General features: G+C 46.6%; 1 protein-coding gene across 1 annotated transcript in view; it reads left to right on the top strand.

The window, feature by feature from the left end:
- The first annotated feature begins 232 nt into the window (after nucleotides 1-232).
- Nucleotides 233-12,612, top strand: part of LOC129866918 (inactive serine protease PAMR1-like) — a 60,321-nt gene continuing 47,941 nt past the window's right edge. Inside the window, exon 1 of the mRNA XM_055939947.1 lies at nucleotides 233-414. Coding sequence (XP_055795922.1) covers nucleotides 279-414 — 136 coding nt within the window. The 5' untranslated portion in view covers nucleotides 233-278. The remainder of the gene's footprint in view (nucleotides 415-12,612) is intronic.

Genomic DNA, 12,612 nt, shown 5'->3' with positions numbered 1-12,612 from the left:
GAATAACGGGTTAAAACGGAGCTGGGTTTCATTCAAGAGCAGTGACGTCGTCAGCTTGTTGGAATCTCCTTACCAGGCTGGGCTGTAACCTGAAACCAATGGGAGAGAGAGAGATTCAGAGAGAGAGAGAGAGAGAGAGAGAGAGAGAAGGAAAGAGAGGAGGGTGAAAGAGAGGGGGGTGAAAGAGAAATCAACGAAGGGAGGGGGAGAGAGTAAGTGAGAGAGGGTGATGTGAAACCAGCTGAGCTCAGAAAGTAAACAGAGCTCCAGACTGCAGCATGCTTTCAGCGGGACAGGGACTGCCTATGCTCCCTCACACCGGCACCCACCGCTCCCCCGGGACCCCTGGCTCTCTCCTGTTCAACACCCTCCTCATCCTCATCTCACTGCCCCAGGGGACAGCATGGCCTTACGGTAAGAGCCCCGGGAATACCAGACATCTATCTATCCACTCTCCCTGTCTTTATCTTTGTGCTCTCTCTGAGTCTCTCCGTCTGTGCTCTTTGTTCTCAAAAAGCCAGCATCAGCACTCTCCGTCCAGTCTTTATTTCCTCTGCCCCCCCCCCCCCCCTCTCTACTCTTATAGCTTTCAGAGTGAGGTTTGAAGACAGAGGAAAGAGAGCTTGTTGTTAGTTTGTCTTAAAGACCCTGCTATGTGATCCTGCATGGATCAACCTCTCTGTGTTTTCTACTTGTTATTGTCACTCTCTTTCTCCACCACCCTTTTGACGTGTTGTGCAACATGATCTCATATCTGCTGAGAGCGTTACATTATTTTATTTCGACTGATCATCTCTTATCTGAGATACGTGCCAGATCTCAAACAAAGACACACATTCCTTGAAAATAGACGGAGCAGTTCCGAGCCTGCTAATCATCCTTTTAACAGTTTGGCAGTCGGTGTCTATTGACAGAGTCTTGTTGATTAGGTTTGCTCAGAAGCATCTGTCCATCGGCCCTCGGTGACCATTTGAAGCGCTGCAGTGTCACGTTCCTGACTTTATTTCCTTTGTTTTGTCTTTGTTTAGTTGGTCAGGACGTGAGCTGGGTGGGCATTCTATGTTATGTGTTTCTATGTTGGGTTCATTGTTAATTAGCCTGATATGGTTCTCAATCAGGGGCAGGTGTGTTAGGTTTCCTCTGATTGAGAACCATATTAAGGTAGGCTGTTCTCACCGTTTGTTTGTGGGTGATTGTTCCTGTGTCAGTGTTTGTAACACACGGGACTGTTTCGTTTCGTTCCTTCGTGTGTTCGTTCCTGTTCGTTCGTTCTTGTTTTATGTTCTCAAGTACAGGTCTGTTCACGTCGTTTATTGTTTTGTAGTTTGTTTAAGTGTTTTTCTGTCTTCGTTTTATAAACATTAAGATGTATTCACACTACGCTGCATATTGGTCTGCATAATCACCCACCAACCAAGGACCAAGCAGCGTGGGAGAAAGCAGCGGCAGAAATCTCAGGACTCCTGGACATGGGAGGAGATTTTGAACGGAGAAGGACCCTGGGCACAGGCTGGGGAATATCGCCGCCCCAAAGCTGAGCTGGAGGAAGCGAAAGCTGAGCGGCGGCGATATGAGAAGGCAGCACGGCAGCGCGACAGGTACGAGAGGCAGCCCCAGAATTTTTTTTGGGGGGGGGGGGGGCTAAAGAGGAGTGTGGCTAAGCCAGGTAGCAGACCTGAGCGCACTCCTCGTGCTTATCATAAGCAGCACGTTACTGGTCAGGCACCGTGTTATGCGGTTAAGTGCACGGTGTCGCCAGTGCGTGCCCATAGCCCGGTGCGCTATAGGGCAGCCCCCCGAAAGTGTCATGTGAGTGTGGGCATCCAGCCAGGGCGTATTGTGCCTGCTCAGCGCGTCTGGTCTCCGGTACGCAGTTTCGGTCCAGGGTATCCTGCGCCGGCTCTGCGTGCTGTGTCTCCTGGGCGCTGGGAGGGTGCAGTGCGTCCTATGCCTACGCTCCGCTCGTACCGGGCAAATGTGGGAGTGGAGCCTAAGGGAGAGGTGTGCGTAGTAGGCACTAGATCTCCAGTGCTCACCCACAGCCCGGTTTAACCTGTGCCTGCACTCTGGAGGGTCCGGGCTAGAGTAGTATTCCAGCCTGGGGGAGTGGTGCCAAGGCTGCGCACCAGAGCTCCAGTGCTCCCCCACAGCCCGGTCCTTCAGGTGCCTCCTCTTAACACCAAGCCTCCTGTAGGTCTCTCCAGCCTGGTGGGTCTGGTGGCAGCCCCACGCACTAGGCTGTCTCTCCGTCTCCTCCCTACAGGTGTGCCCGTCTGCCCAGTGCCGCCTGCACTGCTCGTCTGCCCAGAGCCGCCTGCACTATCCGTTTGCCCAGAGCCGCCTGCTCTATCCGTCTGCCCAGAGCCGCCTGCGCTATCCGTCTGCCCAGAGCCGCCTGCGCTATCCGTCTGCCCAGTGCCGCCTGCGCTATCCGTCTGCCCAGCGCCGTCTGAACTGCCCGTCTGTCCTGAGCCTTCACAGCCGCCCGTCTGTCCTGAGCCTTCAGAGCCGTCCGTCAGTCAGGAGCCGCTAGAGCTGTCCGTCAGTCAGGAGCCGCTAGAGCCGTCCGCCAGACAGGAGCCGCTAGAGCCGTCCGCCAGACAGGAGCCGCCAGAGCCGTCCGCCAGACAGGAGCAGCCAGAGCCGTCCGCCAGACAGGAGCAGCCAGAGCCGTCCGCCAGACAGGAGCAGCAAGAGCCGTCCGCCAGACAGGAGCAGCCAGAGCCGTCCGCCAGACAGGAGCAGCCAGAGCCGTCCGCCAGACAGGAGCAGCCAGAGCCGCCCGCCAGACAGGAATGCCAGAGCCGCCCGCCAGACAGAAGCAGCCAGAGCCGTCCGCCAGACAGGATCAGCCAGAGCCGCCCGCCAGACAGGAGCAGCCAGAGCCGCCCGCCAGCCATGACCTGCCAGTGCCGTCAGCCAGCCATGACCTGCCAGTGCCGTCAGCCAGCCATGACCTGCCAGAGCCGTCAGCCAGCCATGACCTGCCAGAGCCGTCAGCCAGCCATGACCTGCCAGAGCCGTCAGCCAGCCATGACCTGCCAGAGCCGTCAGCCAGCCATGACCTGCCAGAGCCGTCAGCCAGCCATGACCTGCCAGAGCCGTCAGCCAGCCATGACCTGCCAGAGCCGTCAGCCAGCCATGACCTGCCAGAGCCGTCACTCAGTCCGAAGCTGCCCCTCAGTCCGGTGCTGCCCCTCAGTCCGGTGCTGCCCCTCAGTCCGGTGCTGCCCCTCAGTCCGGTGTTGCCCCTTAGTCCGGTTCTGCCCCTTAATCCAGTGGGGTTTATATGGAGGGTCAACATTAAAAGGAGGCCACGGAAGCGTGGATTAACTATGGTGGGGTGGGGACCACGTCCAGAGCCAGAGCCGCCACTGTGGACAGATGCCCACCCAAACCCTCCCCTATGGGTTATTGTTTTGCGGCCGGAGTCCGCACCTTGGGGGGGGGGGGGGGGGGGGGGGGGGGGTACTGTCACGTTCTTGACCTTATTTCCTTTGTTTTGTCTTTGTTTAGTTGGTCAGGACGTGAGCTGGGTGGGCATTCTATGTTATGTGTTTCTATGTTGGGATCATTGTTAATTAACCTGATATGGTTCTCAATCAGGGGCAGGTGTTTTAGGTTTCCTCTGATTGAGAACCATATTAAGGTAGGCTGTCTCACCGTTTGTTTGTGGGTGATTGTTCCTGTGTCAGTGTTTGTGACACACGGGACTGTTTCGTTCGTTCGTGTGTTCTTTCCTGTTCGTGCGTTCTTGTTTTATGTTCTCAAGTACAGGTCTGTTCATGTCGTTTATTGTTTTGTAGTTTGTTTAAGTGTTTTTCCGTCTTTGTTTAATAAACATTAAGATGTATTCACACTACGCTGCATATTGGTCCGATCCTTGCTCATCCTCAGATGAGGAGGAGGACGAGCGTTACATGCAGGGAGTAAATGGTGCAGTCTCTGCTGATGTGTCTACCATGAAGTGTCTGCCAGACCTGTCCAAAGACATATCCTCACCTCCTGAACCCTTAGCAGACACAGACAATATAACTAACACCTTCAATAGGTGTTACAGCAGTAAAATAAAGCATAATGGGGGGAAAAGTATGAGGTATACTACAGCTGTTTAAAATGAATGTAATGAAGACACCTCCCTTCGGCAATGAGAGCTGTACCAGAGTTGACTACTTACCTGATCTTCATTGGCAATTCGTCAGCGAGACTGACTCAGACTATTTATGCACTAGTCACTTTATAATCGTTATGCAATTAGTTGATGATGGACAAAATCGGTTGAGCAACACAGCAAACACTATGCAACTGTGCCTAGAGTGAAGAGTGTTGCTTTGGAGCTTTTCCTCACTCTCATCAGGCCCGAGGACCCCAGCAAAAATATGTATTTTTTAACTACATTGATTTATCTGCATGTCCAGTCATTATATTTAGCCTTACAATTAAGTGTTTTACCATGTTCTTTTCAGGACAACCAGGGCAACAAGTAGAACACAAATATTTTTTTCCGAAATAGTTGCATTCATGAGTTTTATTGACAAATAAGGTCTGCCAAGCAAAAACATGATAAAAAATGAATTTAAATGAAGGCTGTAAGTACAAAATTGTTTGCTTAGTGGAAAATGAATATCCAACTAGTCAGTGATAACTGTGTGGAGTTGGGAGTTTGTGATTGCAACTATGTGAATTTATTATAGTATTATAGACACTATGTCCTGGGATGTCCTATTTATTTATTTATTTTATTTTTATTTCACCTTTATTTAACCAGGTAGGCTATTTGAGAACAAGTTCTCATTTACAACTGCGACCTGGCCAAGATAAAGCATAGCAGTGTGAACAGACAACAACACAGAGTTACACATGGAGTAAACAATAAACAATTCAATAACACAGTAGGAAAAAAAAAAGAAAAAAAAAGAAAAAGAAAAATGAGTCTATATACATTGTGTGCAAAAGGCATGAGGAAGTAGGCAATAAATAGGCCATAGGAGCGAATAATTACAATTTAGCAGATTAACATTGGAGTGATAAATCATCAGATGATCATGTGCAAGTAGAGATACTGGTGTGCAAAAGAGCAGAAAAGTAAATAAATAAAAGCAGTATGGGGATGAGGTAGGTAAATTGGGTGGGCTGTTTACAGATGGACTATGTACAGCTGCAGCGATCGTTTAGCTGCTCAGATAGCAGATGTTTAAAGTTGGTGAGGGAAATAAAAGTCTCCAACTTCAACGATTTTTGCAATTCGTTCCAGTCACAGGCAGCAGAAACTGGATTCTCCTATGATCTCCTATGTAGAAGAACCCCTCACCTTCTAACGACTCTTGTGTTTTGTGAGCATCATAGAGCAAAACAGATTACATGTACGTGTTCGTGAGTGTCTCAGCTTTTCATAGTTCAAACCATTTGTGATCTGCCCTTGTCTCATAAACACTGCTCTAGCTCAGCTCCTGTTAATCACACAGACCAATGGTTGGTATAGAAGTCTAAAATTTGCCGGCGCCACGGTTGGACTGTAGGAGTTTTTATAGAGAAGAGGTGCTTACACACTAGAGCCAAGTCTTTAGGGAAAGCACAAGAGAGAAAAAGTGAGAGAGAAAGAGTGAAAATGCAAGAGAGAGAGAGAGAGAGAGAGAGAGAGAGAGAGAGAGAGAGATAAAGAGAGAGATAAAGAGAGAGAGAGAGAGATAAAAACAAAGACAGAGAACCCCTTACACTCCGAGGCTAAAGCTGAGTTCAGTCAGCAACAGGCATTCTGTTGAATGTGGTGTTCTCTTTCTACTGTGCTCCCTGAGGACCTCTGCTCTTCCTACACAGTCAGTCAATGATGTGTCTCCTCACAGCTTATTTGGCTAAGATCCCCAGGAGAGAAGAGGGGATAAATAAGAGTGAAGAAAAAGAGAAAGAAAGAGAGCAGAAAAAGGTGAAGGATGAGGGGAGATGATGAGGGGAAAGGGCAGAGTGGAGGTGGGAGAGACAAGAGGGCAGAGGAGAAGAGTGAATGATGGGAGAAAGGATATGGAGAGTTTGCCATTGGCAAGAAAATTGAGAGTTTGCAAATATAATATTATATTGTCTCAAGTTAACGGACCAAATATCTCAAACAAATGTGCATATTTCAGACTCCTGTTTGACCAAGATTTCAGTATACATTTACACACACCATATAACTAAAGTGAATAACAGAGAAACGGGGGTATGTATTGAAATGGACTGGTGATTTCCTATCGGACTGAGGTTTATTTAAAGCATGGCAGAGGTTGTCCATTGAGATCTATGTTTGGTACAGTTGACGTCGGAAGTTTCCATACACTTAGGTTGGAGTCATTAAAACTCGTTTTTCAAGCACTCCACAAATTTCTTGTTAACAAACTATAATTTTGGCAAGTCGGTTAGGACATCTCCTTTGTGCATGACACAAGTAATTTTTCCAACAATTGACCACGCAACAGTCATACCGCTCAGGAAGGAGACGCGTTCTGTCTCCTTGAGATGAACGTACTTTGGTGCAAAAACTGCAAATCAATCCCAGAACAACAGCAAAGGACCTTGTGAAGATTCTGGAGGAAACAGGTCCAACAGTATCTATATCCACAGTAAAATGCGTCCTTTATCGACATAACCTGAAAGGTTACTCAACAAGGAAGAAGCCACTGCTCCAAAACCGCCATAGATAAGCCAGACTACGGTTTGCAACTGCCCATGGGGACAAAGATCATGCTTTTTGGAGAAATGTCTTCTGGTCTGATGAAACAAAAATAGAACTGTTTGGCCATAATGACCAACATTATGTTTGGAGGAAAAAGGGGAACGCTTGCAAGCCGAAGAACACCATCCCAGCCGTGAAGCATGGGGGTGGCAGCATCATGTTGTGGGGGTGCTTTGCTGCAGGAGGGACTGGTGCACTTCACAAAATAGATGGCATTATGAGGGAGTAAAATTATGTGGATATATTGAAGCAACATCTCAAGACATGTCAGGAAGTTAAAGCTTGTTCGCAAATGGGTCTTCCAAATGGACAATGACCAGGACAACAAAGTCAAGGTATTGGAGTGGCCATCACAAAGCCCTGACCTGAATCCTATAGAACATTTTTGGGCAGAACTGAAAAAGCGTGTGCGAGCAAGGAGGCCTGCATACTTGACTCAGTTACACCAGTTCTGTCAGGAGGAATGGGCCAAAAATCTCCCAAATTATTGTGGGAAGCTTGTGGAAGGCTACCCAAAACATTTGACCCAAGTTGAACAATTTAAAGGCAATGCTACTAAATACTAATTGAGTATATGTAAACTTCTGACCCACTGGGAATGTGATGAAATAAATAAAAGCTGAAATAAATAATTCTCTCTACTATTATTCTGACATTTCACATTCTTAAAATAAAGTGGTGATCCTAACTGACCTAAGACAGGGCATAAAATGTCAAGTATTGTGAAAAACTGAGTTTAAATGAATTTGGCTAAGGTGTATGTAAACTTCCGACTTCAACTGTATCACAGGTCATATGTGAACAGGAAACTCCTCCACTGTCTTTTACAGTACCCCCAACACATTCCATCCCTACATACACCACAACACCCAGAGGAGTTTCCTGTTCCACTGCCCTAAATTGCTCAGGCCCCAAAATACCAGACAGCTGCTGCAGACAGTCAGCTCACACACACACACACACACACACACACAAACACACACACACACACACACACACACACACACACACACACACACACACACACACACGGGCTTCTGGTCCCCACAGTACTAGTTAAACACGTCCACACACACACACACACGCACACACACACACACACACACACACACACACACACACACACACACACACACACACACACACACACACACACACACACACACACACACACACACACACACACACACACACACACACACACACACACACACACACAGAAAGCATTTGGATGTGAAATCAGAGCTGAGAGGAATGGAAGGCAGTGTGGCTCCACAGATCTGAGCCTGGAACGGGTCAACATTGATGTTTAATACACAACAAATAAAGAGGCTGTGAAGCAACCTTGAGATTGACCCAAAATGGACACCTATAGGGAGACTCCAGTGGATTGATATGGGATGGCATGCTGCCAGGGGTGGCATGCATGCTGGTTTATGGGTAATATTTGTTTTTTGGCCAACCATATTCTGCACAATAAGTGCATTCTGAGCCCAGTGTGTATCAGACAGAGCAGCCACACATTGGATGTGGGGTATCAGTCAATATTGTTTGTCCTTTAAAGGCTCCTTGTGTTTCAATGGTATTGTATTACCTCTCCTAAGGTCTTGTTACTGTGTGTGAACTGTGAATGGAGTGGGCAGTAAGGCAACGGGGTAGCAGGGCAATAGGACAGGGGTCAGAGATTGTCATACCAGCACCTCTGTAGGAGAAGTTCCCAGCTCCCGTGACTGATCTTTTCTGCCCTGAATAACAATGATGTCACCCATGGATCCACATCAAAGCTGCATATACAACACGCCTAAACCCCATACACATTAGTTTCATGTTGGAGCACATCTCACGGCAGCACAACATCAGGGATGGAGAAACCAGATACCAATTACATAATAGCATAGAAACCACGCATACCACACTGAAATCCGCATGGCGAGCCAAAAGCTTGGAAGAATTACTTACGTGGGGAGTATACTGTCCCAGGCTGTAGACCAAGGAGACCACCAGGCTGTAGTTTCAAGGAAACCACCATTGTCCCAGTGCCCAAGAAAACCATGTGACATGCCTAAATGACTATTGCCCTGTCGTACTCACCCCAGTCATCATGAAGTGCTTCGAGAGACTGGTCATGGCCCTCATTAAGGCCAGCACGTCATAAACACTCCAAGTTGCCTACCGCTCCAACAGATCCATGGACGATGCCATTTCCATTGTGCGGGATGAGGGGGGGGGGGGGGGGGGGGGGGGAGCTCCTCTAAATGCAACAAAAGTCTAACTTTCGGGGGGTCTCAAATGTAACCATTCTCCTAAAGTGGCTTGCGAAAGTATTCACCGCCCTTGGCATTTTTCCTATTTTGTTGCCTTACAACCTGGAATTAAAGTAGATTTTGGGGAAGTTTGTATCATTTGATGTACACAACATGCCTACCACTTTGAAGATGCAACATATTTTTTATTGAAAAGCAAACAACAAATAAGAAAAAAAACTGAAAACTTGAGCATGCAGAACTATTCACGAAAGCCCCCCATCCCCCAAAGTCAATACTTTGTAGAGCCGCCTTTTGCAGCAATTACAGCTGCAAGTCTATTGGGGTATTTCTCAAAATCTTGGCACATCTAGCCACTGGGAATTTTGCCCATTCTTCAAGGCAAAACTGCTCCAACTCTTTACAGTTGGATGGGTTCCGCTGGTTTACAGCAATCTTTAAGTCATACCACAGATTCTCAATTGGATTGAGGTCTGGGCTTTGACTAGGCCATTCCAAGACATTTAAAAGTTTCTCCTTAAACCAGTTGAGTGTTGCTTTAGCAATATGCTTAGGGTCATTGTCTTGCTGGAAGGTGAACCTCCATCCCAGTCTCAAATCTCTGGAAGACTGAAACAGGTTTACCTCAAGAATTTCCCTGTATTTAGCGCCATCCATCATTCCTTCAATTCTGACCAGTTTCCCAGTCCCTGCCGATGAAAAACATCCCCAGAGCATGATGTTGCCATCACCATGCTTCACTGTGAGGATGGTATTCTCAGGGTGATGAGATGTGTTGGGCTTGTGCCAGACACAGCATTTCCCTTGATGGCCAAAAGCTAAATTTTATGTCTCATCTGACCAGAGTACCTTCTTCCATATGTTTGGGGAGACTCCCACATGCCTTTTGGAGAACACCAAATGTGCTTTCTTATTTTTTTCTTTAAGCAGTTTATTTTTTTCTGGCCACTCTTCCCTAATGCCCAGCTCTGTGGAGTGTACGGTTTAAAGTGGTCCTATGGACAGATACTTCCATCTCCGCTGTGGAGCTTTGCCGCTCCTTCAGGGTTGTCTTTAGTCTCTTTGTTGCCTCTCTGATGAATGTCCTCCTTGCCTGGTCCGTGAGTTTTGGTGGGCGGCCCTCTCTCGGCAGGTTTGTTGTGGTTCTTTCTATTTTTTAATAATGGATTTATTGGTGCTCCGTGGGATGTTTAACATTTCTGGTATTTTTTTATAACCCAACCCTGATCTGTACTTCTCCACAACTTTGTCCCTGACTTGTTTGGAGAGCTCCTTGGTCTTCATGGTGCCGCTTGCTTGGTGGTGCCCTTTGCTTAGTGGTGTTGCAGACTCTGGGGCCTTTCAGAACAGGTGTATATATACTGTGATCAGGTGACAGATCATGTGACACTTTGATTGCACACAAGTGGTCTTTATTTAACAAATTATGTGACTTTTGAAGGTAATTGATTGCACCAGATCTTATTAACCACTTTTCAGTTTTGTATTTTTTGAAAGAAGTAATTTTTTAATTTCACTTCACCAATTTGGACTATATTGTGTATGTCCGTTACTTGAAATCCAAATAAAAATCCATTTAAATTACAGGTTGTAATGCAACAAAATAGGAAAAACTCCAAGTGGGATGAATACTTTTGCAAGGCACTGTATTTAAAAAAAAAATGCAATTGGTAGTGCTACGGCGGTAAATATTAAAATGAAAGCTTATTCCAAATTAAACGAACACCCTCACCCCACTGTCAGGGTTTAAACCAGTGACAATTGGTACAGGTTCTTTCAATTTGGGCTCCCGAGTGGCGCAGCGGTCTAAGGCACTGCATCTCAGTGCAATAGGTGTCGTTACAGTCCCTAGTTTGAATCGAGGCTGTATCACATCTGGCTGTGATTGGGAGTCCCATAGGGTGGTACACATTTGGACCAGCGATGTCTGGGTTTGGCTGGGGTAGGCTGTCATTGTAAATAAGAATGTGTCCTTAACTGACTTGCCTAGCTAAATAAATGATAAAACAATAATTGTTTTCATCTCTCAACTCTGCCTCTCTCACTGTCTGTTTTGAGCTTTCACTAGCACACTTGCAACATTGTATTGACTGTGTACATTCTGCTAGCTAACTTACAACATTATCAACTGGGCCCTCACAGTTTCCTGTGGAGGTGAGCTCGGGATAGACAGCTGCATTTCTGCCCCAAAAATGTGTCAGCAAGATGCATCAATTAATTCATGCTACAAAAATGTAGGCCTAATGACAATCACCGAATATCATTACAGTGTTGGGTGTTTTGTAACAGATGTCTCAGTCTCTTCATCAAATGGACATGCAATGTATGGATGCTGGAACTATGATGTTTTCATCTTGACAATCAGATGAAAACATCAGGAATTGGTTGTGTTCATGACAAAATAAAAGGTAATACATGTTTACTGTTAAAATACATGTCTTTACTATTAGGCCCATAAAAAAATTGAAAGTTTCACTCCCTTACCGTTAGGCAGACGGTATCGAAGCATCAAGTCTCAGACCAAAAGGCTCAGAAACAGCTTCTATCCACAAGCCATGCTTGAAATGGACCGACCGACTGCACTGACTCTCCGCAACCTTAGCAAACATGCACATACACACACACACACACACACACACACACACACACACACACACACACACACACACACACACACACACACACACACACACACACACACACACACACACACACACACACACACACACACACACACACACACACACACACACACACACACACACACAGTTCCCACCAGCTTCTTGCCCACAAAAGTGTTACTATCCGATGTATGGGCTATTCAGGTGTTGAGCTGGATGCCTCACGGATGTGTGTTTGTAGGGCAGTAAGACATATCTCTTTGCTTTGTATAAGACCTGCCAAAGCACGACCCAGAAGACATGTACTGCCATTGAGGCTTGGTAAACAGTCATTAGCTGCGCCAAATACATGTCACATGCGCCAAATACAACAGGTGTAGATTTTACCGTGAAATGCTTACTTACAAGCCCTTTCCAAACACTGCAGAGTTAAAAAGTACAAAGAATTATCTAAATAAAAAAAGGAAATAGTAACACAATAAAATTACAATAACAAGACTATATACAAGAAGTACCGGTACCGAGTCAACGAGGTACGTAGTTGAGGTAATATGTACATGTACAGTTGAAGTCGGAAGTTTACATACACTTAGGTTGGAGTTGTGACTACGGTGGACATTCTAGTTAGGCAACGTTTTCCAACCTGTGTTTTGTGGGTAGTTTTTTTCTGTTTTGTGTCTGCACGAAACAGAACTGTTTCGTTTTGTTCTCACTTTGTAATTTTGTTTCAGTGTTCAGTTTGAATAAATTATCATGAACACGTACAACGCTGCGCTTTGGTCCTCTTCTTCAGACGAGCGTTACAGAACTACCCACCACCAAAGGACCAAGCAGCGTGGCCAGGAGGAGCAGGGATCCTGGGCCCGGGAGAAGAGAGCGTGGAGGACATCTTGGACATGGAAGCAGGTTATGGCAGGGGACAAGACCCTGCCATGGAAACAGGCGGAAGTAGCGAGGGAGGAACAACAACGATACCAGGAGTCACGGCAACGAAGCAGGCACGAGAGGCCTTGGCTGA

This window comes from Salvelinus fontinalis, chromosome 12 (genome assembly GCF_029448725.1).
Source record: "Salvelinus fontinalis isolate EN_2023a chromosome 12, ASM2944872v1, whole genome shotgun sequence".
NCBI lineage: Eukaryota > Metazoa > Chordata > Actinopteri > Salmoniformes > Salmonidae > Salvelinus > Salvelinus fontinalis.
This window is presented reverse-complemented; position numbering and strand designations above follow the sequence as displayed.